The 25,955-nt window shown below is 46.2% G+C and overlaps 1 protein-coding gene across 2 annotated transcripts in view; it reads left to right on the top strand.

Annotated features, from left to right (window-relative positions):
• Positions 1 to 25,955, top strand: part of C5_2H5orf22 (chromosome 5_2 C5orf22 homolog) — a 409,270-nt gene that overhangs the window by 146,768 nt on the left and 236,547 nt on the right. For both annotated transcript variants that reach the window (XM_085607073.1, XM_085607074.1), the window contains one exon: positions 1,889 to 2,038. In XM_085607073.1, coding sequence (XP_085463199.1) covers positions 1,889 to 2,038 — 150 coding nt within the window. The remainder of the gene's footprint in view (positions 1 to 1,888; positions 2,039 to 25,955) is intronic.

Genomic DNA, 25,955 nt, shown 5'->3' with positions numbered 1-25,955 from the left:
ATTTCATTGGTTTTTTACAAGTGAAATATCCACCTAACTATAACATGTGTGAAACTTATGGTTTTTAAGTGAATTTGCAAGGTTTTTTAAATGCTAATTTCTAACTATAACGTGTGTGAAACCTATGGTTTTTTCAGTGAATTTGTACGGTTTTTTAAATGCTAAGTTATGTATGTATTATTATTTTTTATATATATTTATTTTACAATAAACTACGTATTAAAAAAATGTTTTTTTTTTTGTTTGGTTTTTCACCGTGCGCGCACCCCCGGGATTTAAAAAAAAATTAAAATGTTTTTTTCTGCCTTCGGGGTCCTTCAGGGACCCCCTGACAAAGGCTAGGGGGTTAGGAACACTCTACCCTGCCCCCTTTTCACGTTCGCCACCTTCCTTTTTCACTCTCGCACTGAAAACAAACAAAATGGCGGCCGACACTTCCTGATTTCGACCGATTCGAATGTTGACTGACATGTAACCACCAATCAGAATTACGCTTGCGCACGTTAGGGTGCTCGCAAGGTGCGCGCACGGTGCGCGGCTATAGATATGTATGTGCTTTTAACTGCAATTTTCTCAGGAACTACGGAACAGATTGACTCCATATATGCAAAAGGCACATCCCTGAGCTGAGGACTACCTCTGCCAAATTTCAAGTAATTCTGTTCATCCGTTCGGGCTGTACCTTGGACTAAAGGTCCCTATGGAAAATTGCATGGGGAAAACGCGTTTTGGGACCCCCTTTTTTTTCAGCCCCCGCTTGACGAATCCCCCCCGAGACTTTCAGGGTAGGAGCGGAGCGGTGCGCCCCACCTATTTTGAAAATTTCGCGAGGATTCGTCAACCGGTGCCAAAGTTATTCCAAATAGAATGTTGCGGATTTTCTATGGAAACGCGGTCCTAACTATAACTATCTACTGACGACCGCCAGTAGATAATATATATGTATATGTGTATGTATATATATATATATATATATATATATATCTTTCTGCATCCCTTTCTACTCAAGATCCGGACTCAACATGCACAGGTTTTCAGTTTAGCGTTTTTAATGCTGCAACAGGTAACGTGTTATAACCGCCTCCGAGGTTTTCTTCACAACAATTACAAACCACTATCTTGTGCTTTAAATACTTCACCCTCTAGTGCATGTTACATTTTTTGAGCGTCTCTGAGCGATAAAGTTTGAACATTCGAATTATTCCACACAATTTACGGGTGCCTTAGCGTGCATGTGTCTATTGACTAGGATATTCCTAGCAGCTTGGTCCTGAAGAAAGCCACTGTGTCTAATACAGCACACTAGATTGGTCGAAACATGTCGACCTAACACTAGGATGTGGGAGACAATTATTTTCTCACTTCGCATCCACCATGTTTTTATCCTACCCAAGGGGTACACGATTAAAATTCCCTAAGGCATGGATTCCCTTCAGGTAGTTTTAAATCATTCACAAATTCACTGCGTCACAAGAAAAAACCCAGCTCTGCTGTAATCGGGCGTCGTAACACACCTTAGGTGCATCAAGCATCTGAGGTGGGAACCCAATGATAAAGCATGCCACCAGCTAGGTTTGAGGGTGAGGGCTCTTTTAAAAATCCAATCTGTTTGTCTGACACCTGAGTGGACGACATATGTGACAACGTGTTGGAATGGTAGTAAGCTTGTTTTCATTTGTTTGTGGTATTGATAAGAGGAAGAGAAACTGGCTTATCTCATCTTCTCTCACTCCTTTTTTCTTCACAACATTCCCTTTAGACAGTGTTTTCAAGAAGGCCTTACAGTGCAGAAATGTTGTACAGCGAGAGTCCATTTGTCCCTCCTCCTAATCCCCATATTCCTCCAAACCTAGGGCAGTTTGAGACTCTTGTTTCTTTTGTTTTGCAGTGAATTAAGTATTGAGAATTGGATTTTGCCTGTGGTTTATGCTGGTCATTTCTCACAAGTAATATGGCTCCATCCATCCTGGGCTCAGCAAATTAAGGAGGGTACACATACTTTCCTAGTGGGAAAGGATTCTTCAACTACTACAATAAGGTAAGTCATTCTGCTAGTTTTCACTTGTAGCATGGAAATGATTAAATTGTTCACATATTCCTGTTCTTTAAAATACCCCATAGGTGTGCAGCATTACCTATTGAGTTTTTATACCTAAATCCTTATTTCAAGAAGTACAGAAATATCAGAATTAAGCAGGGTATGTACTGGATCATAGTATATGCAGGAATATCAATGTTAAGGTAATGCCTCAATGTAAAATTTCATGATAAAAGCACAGAGAAAGTGTCGGGGTTCTCTGTGGATGATGACAATTATAGGATGGGAATGCCATAGACTGAGCGTGGCACAGATTTTTCCTTTCCCTATAAGTTTGGATGAATGTTATTTTTAGACTCTGGCTGGAATTCCAGTGATGCAGTTTTTAACTGATTTTAGTTTGTTTGCTAGGGGCTTAGTTTCATCCTTAGTCCTCATTCGCAGGGACTAAGATGCTAAATATTAGGCTAACAGTGTTGCCACTAACCAGCAAGCTGGTTAATTAGTCTGTGATGGAAGGTAGACCTCCCAGGTCTCCTTGACTCTCTCTGATAGATTGGTTGAGCAGTTAGGACCCTGCACAAAGGATGTGGTGTGCTGGTTGAGACTAAATAGTGTATAACAAAGTTGCAACAAAGATAAAATGTTCAGCTAGCATTTTTATAACACTCTGTCTTCTGCCTAGCTATCTAAAATAGGTACAGTAAAAAGGGAAACAAAAAGGGGGCGTGGCCTGGCGTTTTACATCACGAAACTGCTTGCTGTTATCCAGGCGAAGAATGAAGTATTGAAACGCGGTCCCGGCGCAATAACGTGCGCGTTTTGGACCTTCCGGAGTCCACCAATGTGGGGCGTTTAGAAGACTACATGGAGACGCTGTTGCGGGACGTCTGTGGCACCGAGAACTTCTCAACCATGTTCGCTGTGGAGAGGGCTCATAGATCCTTGGTGGCGCGCCCCTCGCCTGGCGCTCCACCGCGTCCAATCATTGCCAGGCTGTTTAGAGATCGTGATACTGTGCTGCGCATGACACGTCAAAAAGGCACGATTAACTATCCTGTTGTGCTTGATGTGCACATTCCCACTAACCCGCACCGCCCCTTTACGTGGAGGTTTAGGGCAGAGGCTTTGTTAGATCCGATTTATAATGACACTGTTGGAAAGGCTATTGCACAATACTTTGACTTAAATGTGGGCTCTGTGCAGGCGACTTTATGGGAAGCCTTCAAGGTGACGATTAGAGGGGTGTGTATAGGTACCTCAGTGGGGATTCTTAAGGACCTTAGAGGGCAGTTGTCCAAGATAGAGAGAAAGCTAGAGGAGCTTGAGAAACAGTACCAGTGAGTTCCGACTGCGGCTATATTGGCGCAAATCCACGAGCAATTGGAGGAATATAGGAAAATAGCAGATACGGAAGTGAGGTATCTCTCTAAACGACATGTGGCCAGAGCTTACGGAGAGGGGAAGAGACCGGGTAGGAATTTAGCTGGAAAATTGCGTTCTAGAATTGATAATCCGCCAATCGACCACATTATTGACTGTAACGGTACGGCACACTACACTCCTCATGCTATAGTGGGACAATTCCAAAGTTTCTATTCAGATATCTATGCCACACGTAGCGGCATGGATAATGCAGCGATTAATGACTACCTAGAAGACACGGCCTGTGCATGGCTCTCCGACACCCACAGAGAATATCTAAGCCAGCCCATTGATGAGGCCGATGTCAGAGAAGCTATTTTCTCCCTATTCAACAATAAAGCTCCGGGGCCGGATGGCCTGACGGCGGAGTTTTACAAGGTCTATGCGGACCTCCTCATATCACACTTGCTAGAGATGTATGCAGAAGCTCATGAATCAGGGATTCTCCCTCCTTCCTTGCACCAGGCCCTAATTATCACTCTCCTTAAGAAAGATAAGTCTCCTGCACACTGTGACTCATATCGTTCACCCTCACTGATTAACGTGGATGCAAAAATCTTAGCAACAATTCTGGCCACCAAAATACAGCCTTTGATGCCACTCTTGGTGCTCCCAGATCAATCTGGGTTTATTCCGGAACGCTCCACTTCCCACAATTTGCGCACCCTCTTTGCCATGTTCCATGTGCTTAACCCTGATATGTCGGCTGTGGCAGTTTTGTTGGATGCTTCAAAAGCGTTTGACTCTATAGAATGGAAATATATGATGTATATTTTACACAGAATGGGATTTCCCTTCATTTTGACTCGCTGGATACAGGTTCTCTACACAGAAGCCTCAGCGAGAGTTCGAGTGGGCGGCCTCACTTCAGAACCATTTCAGATAGAACGCGGTACTAGACAGGGCTGTCCCCCCTTCTCTTTGCCCTTGTATTAAAGCCATTCGCGTGTAAAATAAGGCAGAGGCATAGGGATTCTGCCCAAAATTTTAATCATCGGCCGGTCGGGATCTCACTATATGCGGACGATATGGTCCTTTTTGTTCGTGAACCCCAGCGTTATCTATCCCAGATTATACGAGAATATATCCTTTTCAGGGCTACAAATGAATTGGCAAAATCTGTCATCATCCCTCTAACGCTAGCTACGGCTCCTTCACAAGTGGAGTACCCACTGGTATGGTCAGAAGAACCGGTCAAGTACCTTGGAATATGGGTGCACCAAGACCCTGAGATGGTGGTCACGGTGAATTATGGGCAGGCTTATAACACCTTAGTGCAGCAGGTTGATCGGTGGACCCGCCTGCCGTTGTCCTTGGCAGATCGTATAGTTGTAATCAAGATGGTCATCCTCCCTAAGTATCTGTATCTTTTTTGCAATATTCCAATCCCACTGACACATTTTTTTTTAAACGGTACAAACTCAATTAATGAGGCTAGTATGGGGGAATAAGCAGCCTAGAATTAGCTGGCATACTTTAACGCTGACTTATGAGAAGGGAGTGTTTACTGCTCCAGACTTCTATGTGTATTACCTATGCGCGCAGGCGCAGAATGCATATTACTGGTTTAAACCTCATGACTATATTCCACATGTGGCTGTTGAAGACGGAGACGCTCACCCTGTGCCTTCGAGGTGTGTCATCACACATGCTCATAGACAAATGTCCAGGACGGAGATCAACACAATAGACACCACTGTCAAGGCCTGGCAGGCAATTGGTAGGCGGGCACACAAGCTCCCTTTGTATGCGCCGGCATTGCCTATTGAGGGGCATGCGGCAATATCCGTGGCATGTGAACCTGGGCTTATAGCCGCTGTCAGGGAGGCTGGAATCAAACATATGAGTGACCTTTACACTGGGGGAAAGTACATCACGGAGGACGACTTACACTACATCCAAAATCCCACCCCGCTATTTCAGTACACCTGCTATAGATTGAAACGGGCAGTGAGGGACCATTATACCACTTTTCCTGCTGAGCCGGCACCACTTAAGGCCCTACAATCCCTGATAGTAGCCCCAACGAGGAAGAAGCTGATCACTAAGTTATACAAAGCGGTTCAGTGGGACACAGTCCATGGACCAGACAGGAGTCTGGAGCGCTGGAACGCTATACTAACACCCCCGATCACTGATAGGGAATGGGAACAGGTCTGTGCGCTGACGGGTCGGCTGACCTCCAACAGTAATCTGAGAATCATTCACTTTAAGTTTTTGCATTAAGTGTACTAAACTCCTGTTAAGTTGCATAAAATGGGTCTTACGGACTCCGACACTTGCAGGAGATGTAGACAGGGTGGTGCTGACTTCTTTCATCTTGCATGGCAATGTGCTCCGGTATTCCAGTATTGGGAAGCTGTTGTTACTACCATACATGCTATGACGTGACAGGTTTTACGATGTACGCCATTGCAGTGCCTCCTGGGCTATGTTCCCCAAATCAAGGCTGCGGTGGTAAGGTTTGTGCGAGTGGCCCTCTTACTTGCAAGGAGGCGAGTGTTATTTACATGGGAAAGCAGGTTGGTTCCAAAAGTTGATGGGTGGATAAAAGACATGATATATTGTCGAGACCAGCTGAAATTATATGCTGAGGAACTGTCGTCAACTTCCAGACCTACAGATATCTGGACACCTCTGAGAGAATATTTATTGGCACAAAATGATACAGATGCTGTATAAGATGTAATTGTAGGGGACGATTAATGGGGAACCACAACCTCCCGAACTGGCAGTTTTATTTCTGTTGTGAAGAGAGCAAGGCAAGTCATGTACATGTATGCTATATACTAATCTGAAGAAGGTACCTACCACTTTATTTTTCTGTCTTCAATTGTTATGTTGTTCTGTAAAGCGAGGAATATTATAGCAGTGTATCTTTGGACTGTGATTATGCTGTTGCAAAAAACCTCAATAAAAAAAAAAGTGATACAAAAAACAGGAATCATCTAAATTACACAAATCAGTAATGCAACAACACTTCACATAGGTAATACATTTGCAAAACCGGGTTCCTGCTTCACACACAATGTACTTTATAGTCAATCAGTTATTAATTCCACTTGCCGTTTATAATTATTTTTAAGAACAGAGAATTTCTAATACGGTGATCACACTCACTATGAAAATTACTCTGACACAGTAATAACGTTGCCACATGTAGCAGACAAAATCCAGATTCTAACATAGCAATAACCATTGTCTCAGAAATAGTAATAAAAAAGATATGGAACAGAGAACCCCTGCTTTGATAACTGATTCATTGGCACTATGCCTTGAGTCAGATCATAATTCATAGGGGGAGTAGACAGTGGACAATCCTCGGGGTACAACAAATTGAGAGCCAAAAGGTACAAAGGACTTTAACAAGGATCAGACAGGACCTCTTCAAGCTTCTGGATCCTAGCTCGCTAGTTGTTGAACTCTACCCAACAAGGCAGGCTCAGGCGATCCCCAGGTGTTGCTGAAGGATATTTCTTCCAGCACCAGGCTGAGACTTTGATCATGACAGACGGAAGCTAGTGGATACCCAGAAACAGCAAGTTGTAGGCGACTGTTGAAGAGAAGTCTTCTAAATTACTTTTATAACTCTGACAAGGAGTGCAAAAATTATTTATTCAAGGATATTGGAGAGAACCTAGTGCAGCATCGACTGAGTTATCTCTCCTCATGTAGTAAAATATTTCTTTTTATAAAAAAATGATTTTTGCAAGGGCTCCATATGTTTATCATTATACACTGCCAATATCTGCATTCCAAAGCAGTATCCTTAAAGTTTCAGTTTCAGGTTAGAAAGACAGCTTTAATCATATCAACAAGAGAGTTTACCAGTTTAGGTAAGAAGCTTCTCCTTGTTGGGAAATCTAGATGGGTCACCATTGACTATTGATGCTAATCTGTATTCTATAAAGCTAGCATTTGTGCTTGAGTCTGAATAACCAGTACTATATTGGCATTCTTACTTGAACGCAAGAAACATCCTGCCCTTGCATCACCATACTGTTCTGCACATGCATAATTAGTTCAGATGGATTTACTGGTTTCCATCTATAGACTCAGTTTTTGCCATTTCGCAGGATTCCTCAACGTTAAACATAAAAAAGTATATTTTTGCAACCTACGAGATACATGGGAGGTCTTTTAAAAGTATACAATGATAAAGATGGTGAAGACAAATAGGAGTGTGGGGTTCTATGTAAAGAATAAATATAACTTGCTAGGAGTTGCAACCTATTTATTCTGGCCTCTAGTCGGTATGGTTAAAATCAGAGGGGAAATGGAACAGGAGGATATAATGTGCCTACTTTTCTAAAAGGCTAACAGGTTTCAAGCCATATCCCTTTCGGCTTTTCATCAGGACCTCAGGAAATTAAGTTCCTACTACCACTCCTAATATATTTAGATAAACGCACTCTTTGCATGCTTAAGAATAGTTCATATACATTTACCACCTACTTGGTGATTATTGTCTGTATCTCTGTGGAAATATAAATGGAGAGTTAGTCTGTACAGCCATGTGGCCATATACATATTACTGCTTTTCTCAGTGCACTGCATATTACTTTTGTCGTGTCTAGTGTAACTCAAAAGGGAGCTTTATAATCAAGCAAACATTTGGGATCTCAAACATCACGAACACACAACAGTGCACTGTGGATGGATGGACGGATGGATATATCTATTTCTATATTCACTGAAAAAACCATAAGTTTCATGCACGTTATAGTTAGGAATTGGCATTTAAAAAACCTTTGAAATTCACTGAAAAAACCAAAGGTTTCAGGGGCGTTATAGTTAGGAATTTGCATTTAAAAAACCTTAGAAATTCACTGAAAAAACCATAGGTTTCAGGGGCGTTATAGTTAGCTGGACATTTCCCTCGTACAAAACCCTAGAAATTCCCCTGTTATAGTTAGTTCAGCTAACTATAACTCGCGCCTCCGCAATGCACTGCTGATGACGTCACATATTACATCACTCATGACATGGTCACCTCTAGAGGGTCACAGTATTTCCACTCTGCCCCCTTTATATGTTTTACACACTTATTCCCCTTGCTTCTTCAGCCTCGCTTCTACCGAGGCAGAAAATGGGCGCCAACAGTTCCTGGTTTCGAATGTAGACAGACACTTGACTGCCAATTAGCATTCCGCGCGTGATCGAGAGGGTGCGCGCTCGGTTCGGGGAGGGTGCGCTTACGGTGCGGGTAGGGTGCGCGGTTCCTCCCCGGCTGTAGATATATATGTACTTTTAACTCTAATTTTCTCAGGAACTACTGAACGGATTCATACCATTTAATCAAAAGGCACGAGTCTGAACTGAGGACTACCTCTTTGCCAAATTTGGTGTAATTCCGTTCAGCGGTTCGGGCTGTAGCTGCGACAACAGATCCTATGGGAAATTGCATGGGGAAAAATGCGTTTTGGGACCCCCCTTTTTTCTCGGCCCCCGCTTGACGAATCACCACGAAACTTTCAGGGTAGGAGCGGAACGGAGCTGGCCAAAAGTTTGGAAAAATTCACGATGATTCGTCAACCGGCGCCAGACTTATTGGGAATAGAATGTTGCGGATTTCCTATGGAAAATAGGTCCTAACTATAACTATCTACTGGCGACCGCCAGTAGATAATCTATAGATATATATATATATATATATATATATCTCCTCATCTCTGATTACCTTGTGGAAATACAAATCGCGGCGGCTCCGGCCGTGGAGGGATCGAACTGCTTGAAAATTACCAACAGGTCCGCCAGAGAGGTAATGTTCCTCTTTGATGTGGCGCAAGCAGGTCAAATAATTAACAGTGCAGAGTTTCATCTGGGAGCCCACTGGAGGGCTTGAAATGGGTCCCAAAATAACATGCAGGAACCTAACCCACTAGAGGGTAGTAAAATGTGTTCAGCAACTACATGGCCCAGCATGCATTGTTGAAAATGAACTCTATTAAAAGAGGGTACACCTGAGACCAATGAGAGTCTTTTTGAAAGCAAGCGGGGAAGATGTGGCAGCAATGGACTTTGTTTTCCTGCGTGGGCCTCTGATGAGAAGCGCAAATACTTCGAAACGCGTAAGGCCAAGGGACGGATTGTCGGGATGGAAAGCTGCAATGTTTCCACAAAAGGTTTTGAGAACCACCTGTGGGCGATGTGCGGCCTCATCTCTGAGCACCTTGTGAAAAAAAAAAAAATATATATATATATATCGCACTACATGTCCCAGCATGCCAAGCGAAATCATACTCACCTGAGAGGCCTCACTAGCGGGGTTTATTTAACAGGAACATGCAGACAATGTGGTGTTTTAGAGGCTGGTGCTGCGACTCCTCTTCTGTGCCTGTGAACAAGAGCCGTGTGGCTCGAAACGCGTCGGGCGTTATGAACAATCTGGATGTCAAGGCCAGTTCTACGCGTGAACAATAAAGCTTCCTTTTGGAGAAATCTTCTGCAGAGTGCGACCTCGTTCTTTGGACTTTGATGGTAACATATATATATATATATATATATATATATACACACACACATACATACATACATACATACGTACAGGAACTTCGTCACAGCATCAGAGCATTGCAGAAAGGACGAAGCGGACCCAATAATTCGGTGCAAGTAAATTTTTAATCCGTTTCGACCTCAGAAAGGCCTTGATCACATGATGCTAGTACAGGTAGCCAATGAATTTAAAGTCACATAGTGCAAACCACGTGACCAGTGGGCCAATAGACATAGAAAACATGTTTCAAATAACAACTTAAAATGCTAAAATACACGGATCTCAATTACAGACTGGTTAAAATACATTTACAATGAATTGCATTAGTGCAAATACCACGCAAACTATGAAATTGTGCCAACTTTAGCAAAAGAACGATATTCGCCATAGATGGGCCAATGAATACAAGGTATTTCATAAGTGTCTACCCCCGTACTAGTGCATAGCTTCATAAATGTGCAAATTATGCAAGTGCAAAAATAAGCAAAACCATTCATAAATATCCCAGTCAGGACTGTCAAACGGACCCATTTTAGCTTTTAATCCGAAAGTGCAATTCACGCCACAATAGCATGTTACCACATCTGCTCATCATTGGTTTAATCCACTAACCACAATATTGTATTACACCCACCTACCGAAACTAAATGCTAAGCCTATCCCATGAGAATCCTGTAAATAAATGCAGATTTTTGTTGAAAATTAGTCTAATCTGCCCTGATTGGTCACCAACATAAAATGCAAGAGGAGGAGTGTGGTCAAAAGAGGGGAAAAGAATGAAAGGTTTATATAAAACCTAGAAATACTTAAATAAATATGATAAGACCCTAATTAGAGCTCAGATTGTCATATGAGGTCTAATTTATAGGTGTAAAGATGTAAAACTTGTTATTGTTAACCTGCCAATAATCAACCCTGTTATATCACTATCTACAGACATGTAAAGAGATCTTCACTTGAGTTCAATCCATTTGGGGCTTTGGAATCTAGCTCGAGAATGTACTTCGTTTCAAGCTGTCTGAGCTGAGATTCGCGGTCACCCCCGCGGCGCAATTGTGGGACCATGTCCACCACAAAATAGCTTAAAAAATCTAGACAGCTGCCATGTGTCTCTTTAAAATGTCTTGCGACTGGATAGGCAACATCATTGTTATTGATGGCCCTCATGTGCTGGAGTATACGTTTGTGAACCTGCAACTTGGTACTACCAACATATTGCAGGCCACACGTACACTCTAGCACATATGCCGCAAAGTCAGATTTGCATGTCAATTTTTGGGAAATTAGCACAGCTGAAAGGAGTTTTATACGATGTCCTATTCCTACCTAGTTTGCAGGCTTTGCATGAAGCACATTTAATAAAGCCTTAAAGTTTGCAACCAGGTACTGTTGATGCAGATTTCAGGACTGCTTTTAACAAGCATGTCGTTCATAGACCGCGCCCTGCGGAATGTTATCTCTGGATTTTTTGTTAAGAGATGACCAATGATAGAATCATTCTGAACAACCGGCCAATTCTTGTTAAAGATCATGCGCAGTTGTTTGTGTTGGCGACTGAAAGTGGTTATCAGTGTGGGCGGTTCTGTAGTTGCTATGGGCCGCACCAGGGGGCTGGTTTGATCACTGGCCAAACCAAGTGTAGATAAGCGGGGACAGAGTTGGCTTTCCTGATTGCTGTATCAATCACCTCAGCCGAGTAACCTCTGTCCAAAAACCTTGCCCTACTTAACACCTGTGCCACTTTGCATTCTGATTCCATGCTACAAATGCGTCTGATGCGCAGCATCTCCCCATAGGGGATACTGCGTATCAGGTGATCTGGATGGTGACTGGTAGCATGTAGAACCGTATTACCCGCCGTTGTTTTGCGGTGTAACCGAGTCTCCAGGCTGTTATTGCTGATGTAAACTTCTACATCTAGAAAGTTTACAGAAGAACTGCTCACATGACCAATCAAGCGGGGAAGATGTGGCAGAAATGGACTTTGTTTTCCTGCGTGGGCTTCTGATGAGAAGCGCAAATGCTTCGAAACGTGTAAGGCCAAGGGACGGATTGTCGGGATGGAAAGCTGCAATGTTTCCACAAAAGGTTTTGAGAACCATCTACGGGCGATGTGCGGCCTCATCGCTGAGCACCTTGTGGAAATATATATATATATATATATATATTATTACACTGAATAGACCCTTATGTATGAGGTCATGTTGATATTTCAAAATTGGATATTAATAGACCAGTGCCAGGGATCGAAGTTATCTAGTGAATTGGCTGCATGGAATGTTATTGTTCAGGCCCTCTACATGTGTCATGAGTCTAATCACCCAGCGTTGTGATCACTCGCTGGTAATCCTGCGCTGTGTGTGTCTTTTCAAGGTTGTGGTTGCTCGGCCACATTTCAAATACTGCGAAGTTCGCAGATCCTCATTAAGTCTCGCCTAGAGCGTAGCGCGCGGCGCTGCTCTAGGAGTGACCTTTAGGAATCGGTCAGCTCTTTTCAAGCACGAGTGCTTGTACTGGCATCCACCTTGCGGGAATCGAGCAGCGGTGCGCGTGCTAATTGAAACCAGATGGCCTGCGCGCTGCTGCTCGTTCCCGCATGGTGGATGCCAGCACAAGCACGAGTGCTTGAAAAGAGCTGTTGGCATTTGCCTGCTCGCGGTCGCTTTAACACCGTGGAAAATCACCAGCAGCCTCCTTCAAAATGCTCTGAGGCTGTTGCAGTGGTTTTGTATGCGTTCAGGGTAAGAATCGCCATGAAAACTGTTTACGAGCAGCACAAACTTGCAAGTTCGCAAACCTAACTCCTACTTTTAAGACAAATGTTTCAAAATAGTGTGACTGAGAGTGAAATTAACAGCAAAGAGCCAGGAAAAAACACTTATTTTCGCCTTCCTTTGCCTTTCTCCCGAATGAGTTGGAAGATGTCCAGTAGAAAATGCCAAGTTGAGTCACGAGCCCCTGGCTGCATCTGCATATTGTGCTCTGTTTCGGCCTAACTTATATATCATTGGAAAAGCTGACAGGCTTGTAAATACTCGAGCTGTTAACTCATGCCGCCCCCACGTGGAACAAGAAAAAACGTCTAGCTATTTTGATGTTTCCAAATGATTTTTTGAGAAGCGATTAGAGAACATAACACAGAAGAAACGCAATATGAAATAAATACACAGACCCGCCCTTACACCATGTAAAATGCTTTCACTGGACAGTATAATGGCAGACAAATCAGAACAATAAAATCACGAAAGTGATGTGCCGGTGCTCAAAATGCTTAATGGTTTCTCAACATCAACTTTATTGGTTTAGCTTTACAAAATAGCCATACAATAAAAGCATCCAAGTAAAAAAAAAAACCTTTGTTAAATCACACTGATATAATACCCCAAATACACTCCTGGGCACAGGAAATCAGAAGTGCAGATCTCGCAAAAAATTGAAGTATTTAAAAAGAATTTATGAAATCTTGTAAGAGAACAGATAAGTGCTGACTGCAGTGCAAATATTGTCTGGATAAAATAGGCTACTAATAAATACTTCATGAATAAAAATATGAAAGCTTTATAGCATGCTAAAAAGGATGTTACCATGAATTGTATAAAAGTGCAACCGTGTGGAACACAAATAATTGATGAAACTTACCTGTCTGTACATTAAATAGAGTAATAATACATGTGGTAACCAAGAAACATTTCCATCCGGCAATGTGCAAAAGCAATTTGTAACAATTGCAGTAATTTATAGAAATTAACAATTAAAAGTAATGCAATGTCTGACTAGTACTCCAATAAGAAACAAAATAGAGCTATAAAAGTTAAAAGAACGTCAGTATTCCTTGCTCAGAATTTTAAGAAGTAGTGCTCTTTATTGCCTGTGTTATAGCCGCTCGTCTTCTTTTCCAGGCGAAGTATATATATATATGAGGCTACGGGCTGGTAGATCTCCAGGTGGCCTGTTCTGTAACACAGTAAGAGAGCATCCTTACAGCTCCTCGTACTATATTTTAAAAACAAGGTGTGGAGATAAGTTCTACTAAGAGACAAAGGGTTACTACAAAGTAACAACAAGCATTGGCATAGTCAATAGGTCTCGCCTTTGGGACCTTATAAGTGGTTGGTATCCAGCACAATATCCTTAGTGCAACAACATCAACTGTTGCATGGCTAAACGCTTGTAAGGTCCCAAAGGTGAGACCTATTGGCTATGCCAATGCTTGTTTTTATCTTGCTGGTTGTCATCCCTACGTAGTGTAGGTTGCAGAGGCACAATATTACGTACACCTCTGGTTGCGTATTGCAGTTATTGAAAATTTGCAGTTGCCTTGTCATTTTAATGTTGGAAAAAACTGTCTTAGTTGGTTTAGTCAGATGACAGGCACTGCAGACACCAAATGGGTAGTGCTAATTACCGGTACTATTGTGCCTTGTTCTTGTGTGTTGACATTAGATGTTTTTCGGGGACGTGTGTGTACCAGCATGTCTCGAAGGCTCTGTTCTCGCGCCTGTGTGAAAACATAGGTTGTGGTATTGACAAAGATTCACATTCAAAATGCGGCAGTGTTTATTGATGATTTTTTGTCAGTTGGTTAGATGTTATATTGAAAGTGGTGATACATAATGGTCTTAATTCCCTGGTCTTCCTTGGTCTTTCTTTATACTTTAGTTGGAGGACAAACCTTGCTGATCCTCACACTGTCCCTTTCTTGATAAGCAATTCCTAGATTAGTCAAGACATTTTCCTACTAATGCAAGTCTTTTGTGAGATGAAATGAAAATCCTCAATCAGCAGGATTCTCAGGTAGTGATTGCACACCAATTTCCCTCATTCCTAAATCAAACAAATAGTGAATTATGATTGTCCTTATCCAAGGAAAGAGTCTCTTCTTCCTGAGGCGATCCAAGTCTGGGCAGTGAAGATCATGGAAGGATCCAAGACTTTCCAAAGACATATTCCTTTTCACATATTCTGCTTAATAGGCATGTCATCACTGAACACTCTCTCTCCTCTGCACCTCGGTCATGTAGCCATTATGTATTGGACCTGAATGCTAGATATGATCCTTAGTTTGTCCAGGCAGTGCACAACACAAGTTTGAAAGATGAAGTAATTGAAAATGAAAAAGGATGCTTTAAATTGTAAAGTCAGGGATTTATAAGCAATAGCTGCTGCAGGAGCCCCGACTGCCTGGCCATTCGTGTCCTTATTGCCTCTGAAAAAATTAGAGGATCCAGGAGTTACCACAACTTTGTCTGTTTAGACCAGATGCAGTTAATAATCTAAGCCGCAGTCTTCTCCACTGAGCAGGCTAAAATAACTTCTGTTCTAGGTAACATGACCAAAGATTATGCCTTTAATACCCAGTATTCAATGTGCATTATTTGAATATTTTTTGGGCTTTTGAGAAATATTTCTGCCTCATATTCTGTCGAAGGCAGATTGAGCATACCTCTGAGTAGATAGTGTGTGACCTGCTTATTAGAATGCAGCAATGAATCTCTGGTTGTACTCTCTTGTAGCAGTTTGCACACGTATTCGTAGGACAGGTAAGCCTGAGGAATGATACTATGTAGATGGACCCACAATCAAGAACTCCAAAAAGTTCTTGGTTACATCAACGTCTGCTATAAATAAATGAGAGATTTGTTTTGTCACTTTGCATCTCCTCTTACCACATTATTAAGAGGAGGCAACCCTTATAAATAGATGAAGGAAATAGACTGAAGTTCAAGCCACGAAGCAGGAATTTACACAAGCACCCCTTCTTGCTTATCCTCCCTAAAGGAAGCCTATTCTATTTGAAGAAGACACATCTTTCGTTGCTGTAGTGCCATTCTGCTACTAAGGCAACACACTGGCAATGAAAATCACCCCATGTCATTCTTGCATGATGGCTTGCTCTTCCCAACACAATACTAAGCGAAGAGTTGAAGGCAATAAGATGTGCATTCGAGTGGAGGCATTTATTGGATGGTTCACCTCACCCTCTCTGCATTTAGAGAGGACATGAAAATGCTTCATTGCTTAAAGCAATTTATGTCTGTAGGTCTGCAGTTTCTGTCCTTCAAAGCTAAAAGAAAGGAAAAATCAAGCAGATTTTCTATCACGAAGTCTTGAAAATACTGGTTTTACTGATGAACCAGAAAAATGTCAGCCCTGTACTATCATTACCAGCTGAACTCCAGGAACACCTCTCTAAGGTGATACAGGAAAATTCTGAAGTGCAACTGTATGTTTTGCAGTGGCCAGCATTTTTCATTCCTGGATTAAGGGAGATCTGCTGTATCTGAAATGTCTTGTAATACCTTTATGTTCCAATTCAAACCAAATAAAATTCTGGTGTTAAGACAATCTTATTGCTGGTCGTTGTGGACATTGCAAAAGTCTTTTCTGTTGCTTAATTATACTTCTGGCCTCAATTTAAAGTCTGCATCTGTTGCCATGTCTTGATATACTACGCTTGCCATCTCCAAATGCATTGCTATTAAGAGTGATATGAAACCCGTTCTGATAATTTTGCAACCTTAAACACAGACCTAGTGTTGGTCAGTTAAATGATCACTGTAACTGTTATTATAAACAATTAACAACACTTGTGCACTTTAACTCTTCAATTCAGAAACCCGTTGCTTAGATATTCATCCAATTATTTCTAGAAAATGTCTAGCGGTTGCTAAAATTACATGAGAATTTCATAACTGATCCATGAACCAGGTTTACATACCAGTTGAGGCCAAAATGAACCCAACTGATGCACTTTCAATCTGCACATTCTACAGTGTATTCTCCACAGATAGGCCAACTGAAAAACCCAATCAAGTAACAGTGCCTACATTGTTATGATCATGATCAGCAGGATTATTTTTGCCTAATTTGCATATAATGCTGATCATGCTATTTTGGGAAGAAATCTATTCTATTTTTTTTATGCTTACCCTGCACATTTTCTAGTTCTGGTATTTCCCACACACTAGTACTGCTGCTTCAGATTACATTCCTTCTAATGGTGCTTATGTAAGTCTGCAAGATCCATCATCAAGGAGGATGGGCAATGCTTGGACTCCACGCACATAGATGCTGCCAACATATATTCATTATTCGTTGCAGGGGGGCATTGCCTCGTTTAATGATGATTGTAACCCAAAAGAGACAGTGTTCTTAATTTCCAGAGCATTCGTAAAATCAGTGTGTGTATTCCACAAGTTGCCTTTTTTCCTGCCAGTCACTGAAGACCCTTGGCACGCTTTTAGGAATACGTCATAAAACAGTGGGTCTGTATTCCTATGGATAAAAGGGAGTTTGGTGCTTTCCCTCATCTTCACAACTGTGATATCCTATCAGTGTTCCCACCTATTTGCCCAGTTTCATGTACCTAGCATTGGTCTCCTGCATCTTACTCTGTTTTCTCGAATTCTGTTTCCTCTAACTGTCTCTTTTAGTCTCAGCAGCCTTCTGCCTCTCTGCTTTACAAGTGTTGTAGACCAATCTCAGCAGCCTTCAACCCTCTTTCTTGGTCTTCAACAGCCAAGTTGTGCTCTTTGACTCCCAGCCTTTTTCCCCATTGGACCTTCAACAGTTCATACAGTTCATCCTATAATCTTGACCTGATACCAGTTTCTGTTCTGAAACTCTTTAGGCTGCACCTAATCTTAAGTCTCCTCAATCCTCCTGTATCCTCATTTGGAAAGAAAGGACGCACATTAGTGAACATGACACGCCACATTACATCTGTTCACCCTAATAGTATCTTACATGTGATACTAGACAAGCTTCATATTATGAGTCTTCTCTTATATTCCCTTCCCTCTTCTTAGCACCAATATAAGTAAACAGAATTTTAGAACTTAATATTAAAGGCAATATATAACTCTTGTACATTCCATAAACCTTTTTCACTCCTGCTTGTGCTTCAGGTAAGTGTTAATTTCATGTTACCTTTTATCCTGGTAATTGCTATACAAAGTTATTTTTATAGTTTAGTTCAATGTATAAAATAAGTTCATAGATATTCATTTGTTTACAGTGCACTCTTTCTTTAAATGTGTTTGTAGCATCAGGTTTGGAGTACTTGCCTCTACGCATCTTCACTCCACATACTTCTAGGCTGCACCTCCCTAAACACTAAAACATCTTGTTTAACCTCAAAGTCTGGTAGCCAGAATCATACCTGCATCCAGCGGTAGCTCCTCCCCCTAAGGCGAAGGAGCGTCGCACCACTACTTCAACTACAAGCTGAATACAAAAAATAAAATTATGATAACGTTCTGTTATTATCATTTCTTTTTTTATTCAGCTTGCAGTTGAAGCTAGTTTGGGGAAGGGGGCGGGGGGGGGGGCTCGGCTCCCCGTGTCACAGGAGGAGGAGTGGTGGCAGCACCTTAAGTGTGCATGACGGTTTGGCTGGCCGTCTCGGGCCGGCCAAACTGTCATGCTAACTCTGCATGTTCTCCACCCAAGCTGCCATGCATAGCAGCCTGGGTGGAGAACATGCACAGCTTGCAAGTCCCTGCCTGAGCATCGTAACCAAGGGGCTGAGACCAATCACAGCGCTGCAGTAAGGCAACGTTGTGATTGGTCCGGGGATTCTGGGAGGCTGTCTGCTTCCTGATGACTGCAGAGAGAAGGACCGAGAAAGAAGAGGCAGCGGCTTTCGGCTGGGCAGTATAGTATATAAACGCATGAATATTCCCGCCCATGCGTGGGGACCCCGGAAACAATATCAACAAATGCAGCCCTCCATACATCAAGAGCTGGGCAATGCTATAAGAATTCTCTTTGCACATATACACATTAAACTGCTTTAATGTACAGTAGAAGCCATAATCCTGCAAAGGGGAATGAAAACGTTCCCAGCTCACAGGCTGCATTGCAGAAAACTTAGTGTAGAAAGCTGAAAAGCTAACTCATAGGAACACACAGAAAGAAAAATAGCACCGTGCCTTTAAGGCAGCCATGACCCCCTGCTTACCATCATTCCTCAGGGGTGACAGTTAGGTCAGTTGTTCTTTCCGGCTCCTTCAGTCCGGACCCTGGTTACTTCAGCTCTCTGTTTTTCTGATTTCTGTCAGAAAATATCTCCTGTTTTTTTGTCAAAAACTACTTACTTCGACGTCTTTTGGCTTTTAAAGTAGGTTCCTATTTTTTTGAGATTTGAGCATATTTTTTCTCCCAAAAATGCCATCTCTTTTTGACTCTTGCCCTTCCTGTGGCAAGAAAAAAGGCTAGATCAGGCTCCCATTTTGTCTGTATGCCTTGCCTTCTTGAGGATCATGATCCTAAGACTTGCCAACATTGTCAGTCCCTGTCCAGGCGTACTCTGAAAGACAGAGAAAGGATTCGCCTTTATGGCTGGCTGAGAAGGGAAAAGCTCCTTCTAGAGGCAGGTCTCTAGTGAAGAAGAGAAAGGAGAGAGCCAGATCTTCATCCAGAAGTAAGGTGTCAGTCTCCTGTCCTTCGGCGTCGGGATCGGCACTGAAAAAACCTTCACTGGCAGCGAAAATGTCGACGAGAAGACCATCAACGGCGGGCTCGCCGTCGAGAGAACACCGGTCGTCGAAGAAGACTGCAGGTACGTCACATCCTCCGCCATCGTCAACCCGGCGACGATCGGCATTGAGGAGTCGTTCTCCGTTGGTGCGGGCTCGCACAACGTCGAGAGTTGGATCTCCGTCACCAATGTCAGTATGGCGTTCGACGTCAAGACATGCTCCGCCATCGCCAGTAGAGCGGCGATCGGCATCGGTGCGGACATCTCCGTTGCCATCAACCAGGCGGCGGTCAATGTCAAGACAGGCCTCGTCGTCTCCAGGTTCGAGGAATTTGACGTCCAAGCGGACACCTCCGTTGTCGTCGACCAGACGGCGTTCAACGTTGAGGGACAGATTTCCATCGACGGCGAAGAAGGATTAGTCATCGGGACCCAAAGTGAAGTATTCAAGACGACGTTCGACGTCGAGGCGGCACTCTCCGTCAACGTCGAGGAAGGGCACGATGTCGAAAAGGGGTTCTACTTCGGTTCACACTCCTTTGGGTTCTCCTTGACGCTCCGCGTCGAGGACGAGGTCGGTGAGGTCGATGGCTTCAGCGTCAGGACATTCGACGTCGAAGCACAAAGAGAGGTCGACAGCGAGAAGATTCCTCTCGAAAGACTCACCGGTGCTTGTAACAAATAGTTGTTAGACGTCGAGACTCTTACCATCGACGTCGCATCATTCGTCCAGACGCCGTTTAGCCTCCAAAGACCGCATGGAGTCATCAGCTTCAGTTACGAGCTCCCCTCAAGTAATTTCAACGAGAAGCTCCTCTTCTCCGTCTCTGTAGGCACGAAAATCCCCTAGGTCAACCTCTCCACAAAGGCAGAGGTCGCCTTCAGTTCATCTGTCGCCAAGATGGCTTTGTCCCGTCAGCCACTGGCAGAAAGATCCTTCTGGCCAAGCTCGACGGCCTATGGACGACTCCAGTCCACTGCATAGATCTCCGCTGGAACGGCTGGTGCAGGAGGTGGACAGATCTCCTGTTACTCGGACCAGGGATCGCCAAGACAAATCTCCGGAGCATAGACCAGCTCATGCTCATAGGAAAAGAACAAGAACAAGAACACCGACTTGGTCTTCCTCTTCAACTGTCAGAAAAGGATACACTCTGATGCAGCCCCCTCAGGAACAGATAATCTTACCCCAGCACCCAGCAACCAAGGTCAGAGACTATTGAGAATTTGCTGCCTCTGCACTTAGTTCGGGGGAAAGGGGAAGTGGAAGACAAAACAAGAGAGACACGCTTCTGGACACTGGATCCTACTTTAGGAATTCAATTGGAACTCTGGAAGATAAAACACAAAATTATTCTCCCTAAGTCTAGGAGTACTTTCTACACTCTACTTCTCTCACTCTCTAGAATGACTCTTACCAGTGTTTAAGTAGAAGCTAGCTACTCTCCAAACTGTTTTGCCTATTTTAGCATTAGGTAAAATCTAAATCTGAAAGAAACACGTTAGTTAGATTCCTCACCTTAGAATATCACCAGGCGTCAGACTGGATCCGGAAGATTTTTCGTCAGCAATACCCCTTGCGCGTCGCTAGGCGTCGTCTGCGGCTCCGCGTCCGTCGTTGGCGTCGTGCGCCGTAATGACGTCGTCGGAGTACTTAGACGCCGCTCTCGCGCGCTGACGTCAGTTCTTCTTTTTTCCGCGCCAGTAAGCGCCGATCCGGGAGAGCTACCCCTTTTAGTCTTTTTTGACTAAATATTTTGATCCCTTTTGATCTTTGTCAATCGACATCTGGTGCCGGTAGGATGCCTGGGTTCAAGGCTTGCGACGATTGCCACCGACTGATGTCGGTGACCGATCACCACCGCCGGTGCCTCTACTGTTTGGGCCTCGACCACGACGCGGACTCGTGCTCCGACTGTCAGGCCCTGACCTCGAAAGCTAGGCGGGAGCGGTCCCGTAAGCTTCTCGAGCTCCGACACTCGGCTCCGCGCCCTTCTCGATCCCGGTCCAGGAGGAGGTCCAAGGATCGGTCGCGGAGCCGCGACAGACGTCATCGCTCGTCTGGCTCGAAGTCTTCGGGTAAGTCCAAGCGATCTAAGAAGTCCAAGAGGCGACACCGCTCTTCGGACTCCCCTCGCCGGTCGCGCGACTCGGCCGAGGGTCAGGGTGGTTCCACCCCCGCGGCTCCGCAGGAGCCGCAGGCGCCGCGCACGTCCCCATACCTGCCGGTCCCTGGGACTGACGCGGCGCCGGCGGAGATCGCTGCCTTCCTCTCGGCCATGAGGAAACGGCCTTCGCCGTCGACGCCCGCCGGCGCGCCTTCGGACCCCGCGGACTCGACTGGGCAAACTTGCGCGCCGGCGGCTCCGGCCCCAACGCCGCAGGTCCCCGAGGGGCCCATGCCTGGGCCCCCGTCGACGCCGGTTGACCTCGTAACGCCCCTCCGCCGGCGCAGACTCCGGTTCCACCGCCGACTCCGGTCGACGTCGTTCCCCGGTTCAGCCCCTGTCCGGACCCGACGCCGATGCGGAGCCCACCGACACCGCATCCGACGCCGCTAGAGACTCACTATGTCTATCGTCCGGCTCCGATCCTTCCACCTGTTTACCAGGAATCGGATGACGGGGGCGACTGGGAGGGGTCCGATGACCCTATGGCCGTTCAGGCTCAACTGTCACAGGACTGGGCAGATGAACTGGGGGAGGCCAGTGGTCTGGATACCTCACCGGACACTGGATTCATCTCTCCTCCGACTGTGGCTTAGGAGGAGGGTGCAGCTTTTTCTGTGGTGCTGCGCAAGGCAGCCGAAGCCCTTGGGCTTGAGCTGCCTGCCGTGGCTGTGAGGACTAACATCCTCACTGAGGTGCTTCAGTCTGCAGCAAGCTCCACTGAGCCTGTGCTGCCATTCAATGAGGCCCTCACTGACGTTCTGCAGGGCACCTGGTCCAAGCCCTCCACAGTCCCTCCTGTGGATAGAAACGTCACCAGGCGCCACCGCCCTGCTCCGGGCGACCCCAGTTTTCTGTCGCAACATCCCACCCCCGAGAGCCTGTTTATCCAGGCCTCTACCTCCCAAACCTCCTTCCCGTCCGCTCCTCCGGACCGGGATTCCAAGAGACTGGAACAGTTTGGCAAAAAGCTGTTGTCCTCCCTCAGTTTAGGCCTGCGGTCTTTAAACACCGCCTGTCTCTTGGACCATTTCTCCCACTCTCTGTGGGATACGGTGGAGGACGTGCTGCCCCTGTGCCCGGAGGGGGCCCGGACACGACTTTCCCAGGCTCTGGTCGATGGGAGGGATGCAGCGCGCCATGCAATCCGGTGTGGACTTGACACCACGGACTCGCTGGGTAGGGCGATTTCCACCACGGTGGCGCTTCGGCGTCAGGCCTGGCTGCGGTCCACGTCCTTTTCGGGGGATGTCCAGAGCACTCTCATGGACATGCCCTTTGATGGTGCTCGCCTTTTTGGTGAGAAAGCGGACAGTGCGCTGTCTCGCTTTAAGGACTCCCGGGCTACGGCCACGTCCTTGGGCCTTTCGGCCCCGCGGCCGCAAGCTTCCGCTTTTCGCCCCTTTCGTGGCCAAGGAAGGGGCACCTCCTCACGTCCGCAGAGCCACCGGCCGCAGACCCAACCTGCACGCGGTCGCGAACGTGGTTTCCGCCGAGGCGGTTCTGGAGGACGACGCGGTCATTCCACATCCACCCCGGCAGCATCCGCCTCAAAGCCTTCCTAGTCCGAGCTTTCAGGCCCATTCATCGCCAGTGGGAGGCAGTCGTCCGAAGGGGCTACTCCCTCCCCTTCGAGACAACCCCTCCAGCCATGCCACCGCAGCACCACCGTATCTCGGAGGATCATTTGGACCTTCTGCGAGAGGAAGTTTCGGTCCTCTTGGCCAAAGAGGCCGTCGAGCGCGTTCCGAGCCCAGAAGTAGGTCGTGGTTGTTATTCCCACTACTTTCTGGTTCCCAAGAAGGGCAAAGGGGGCCTACGCCCTATCTTGGACCTCAGGAATGTCAATGCCTTCCTCCGGAAGGAACGGTTCAAAATGTTGACTTTGGCTCAGGTTCTAGCTGCCCTCGACCCTGGAGACTGGATGGTTGCGTTGGACTTGCAGGACGCATATTTCCACATCCCCGTCCTGCCGGCCCACCGGCGTTACCTGCGATTCATGGTGGGCCAGGAGCATTTTCAGTTCACCGTGTTCCCCTTCGGCCTCACCAGTGCCCCTCGGGTGTTCACGAAAGTGATGGCGGTGGTCGCAGCTCATCTGCGCAGATCAGGGGTTCCAGTCTTCCCCTATCTCGACGACTGGTTGTTGAAGGCGGGCTCGCCCCAGGCAGTCGTCTCCCACCTCCAGACTACGGCGGATCTCCTGCATTTGCTGGGGTTTTCCATCAACGTGCCGAAGTCACACCTGAGTCCCTCTCAGAAGCTCCTCTTCATCGGAGCGGTTCTCGATTCGGCGCAGTTCCGGGTCTATCCGCCGGAACAGCGGGTCCGGGATATTCGGGCCCTGATTCCCATCTTTCGGCCTCTATCCTGGGTTTCGGTCAGGCTAGTGTTGCGGCTTCTGGGGCTGATGGCCTCCTGCATCCTACTAGTGCATCACGCCAGGCGGCGCATGCGGGCTCTGCAGTGGGACCTGAAGTTTCAGTGGGCCCAGCATCACGGCAACCTGTCCGACCATGTCTTGATCTCGGAGGGCACTGCACAGCAGTTGCAGTGGTGGCTCACGGACCGCGATTGGGTCACGGGCAAGAGCCTCTCCCTTCCGCAACCGGAGCATGTCGTAGTGACGGATGCGTCCCTCCTCGGATGGGGTGGCCATATGGGAGAGGCGGAGATCAGAGGCCTCTGGTCTCCGGCGGAGTCTCGCCTCCACATCAACCTGTTGGAGTTGAGAGCGATCCGACTTGCACTGAAAGCCTTCCTTCCCTCTGTCAGGGGAAGTGTCGTGCAGGTGTTCACGGACAACACCACCACCATGTGGTATTGCAACAAACAGGGCGGGGTGGGGTCGTGGACCCTTTGTCAGGAGGCTCTGCGCCTCTGGACGTGGCTGGAACACCGGGGCGTCACCCTAGTGGTTCAACATCTGGCGGGCTCTCTGAACGCCAGAGCGGACGAACTCAGCCGCCGGTGCATGATGGATAACGAATGGCGTCTGAACTCCGAAGTGGCGCAAGGTCTCTTTCAGCAGTGGGGAGAGCCTTGGTTAGATCTATTCGCCACCGAAGAGAACGCGCAATGTCAGCAGTTCTGCGCGTTGGAATTTCCAAGGCGGCACTCGCTCGGTGACGCTTTTCGTCACGAGTGGAGTTGCGGTCTGTTGTACGCCTTTCCGCCTATACCACTTCTGCCCAGAGTGCTGAAGAAGATCAGGCACGACCGGGCCCAAGTCATCTTGGTGGCCCCGGATTGGGCACGAAGGTACTGATATCCCGAGCTACTCAGTATGTTGACCGATCCTCCAATACGTCTGCCCCTTCAGGAGGATCGCAGCAGCAGGGGACGGTCCTCCACCCGAACCTGTCCAGCCTCCACCTCCATGCGTGGAGTTTGAGCGGCGGCAGTTGATGCCATTTGACTTGCCTCCTGAAGTCTGTGGTATCATTCTGGCAGCCGTGCGTCCCTCCACAAAGACGGTATACGCCTGCCGGTGGAACAGATTTGTGGCATGGTGCACAGCCAAGGCTGTGGATCCCCTTTCCGCCCCTCTTTCTGAGGTTCTCCTCTTTCTTCTTTCTTTGGCCCGGCAGGGCTCTGCCCTGGGCACCTTGAAAGGTTATCTTGCTGCCCTCTCTGCCTTCTTACGGCTTCCTGATCAGCCTTCTCTTTTCAAGTCCCCTGTGGTACAACGCTTTCTTAAACGCATTACTCATACGTTCCCTCCTGTTCCTTTCGTAATGCCTCAGTGGGACTTGAATCTTGTTCTCACATTTCTGATGTGCGCTCCCTTTGAGCCTCTTCACAATTGTCCTCTTCGTCTTCTGACGCTTAAGACTGCTTTCCTGGTAGCCATCACCTCGGCTAGACGGGTGAGTGAGCTCCAGGCTCTATCGTCCAAGCCTCCTTTTCTATCTGTTCATCCGGACAAGGTTGCCCTTCGGCCTCGTCCTTCTTTTCTACCGAAAGTGGTGACTCCCTTTCATCTTGGGCAGTCTGTCACCTTGCCCACCTTCTTTCCGCCTCCGCATCCTTCCAAAGAGGAAGAGAGGCTCCACCGTCTGGACCCAAAGCGTGCGCTCTCTTTTTATTTGGACCTCACAAAACAGTTCCGGGTGGACGACCAACTTTTCGTTGGATACGTGGGTGCTAAGAAGGGAAAAGCTGTGCACAAACGGACCATCTCCCGGTGGGTCGTTTTGTGCATCAAAATCTGTTACTCCTTGGCGAAAAAGGACCCTCCTGTTGGGCTGCGCGCCCATTCCACTCGGGCTACAGCGGCTACTACTGCTTTGTGACGGAGAGTCCCTTTGCAGGACATCTGTCAGGCGGCTACGTGGGCTTCGCTAC

This window comes from Triturus cristatus, chromosome 5_2 (assembly GCF_964204655.1).
Source record: "Triturus cristatus chromosome 5_2, aTriCri1.1, whole genome shotgun sequence".
Taxonomy (NCBI): domain Eukaryota; kingdom Metazoa; phylum Chordata; class Amphibia; order Caudata; family Salamandridae; genus Triturus; species Triturus cristatus.
This window is presented reverse-complemented; position numbering and strand designations above follow the sequence as displayed.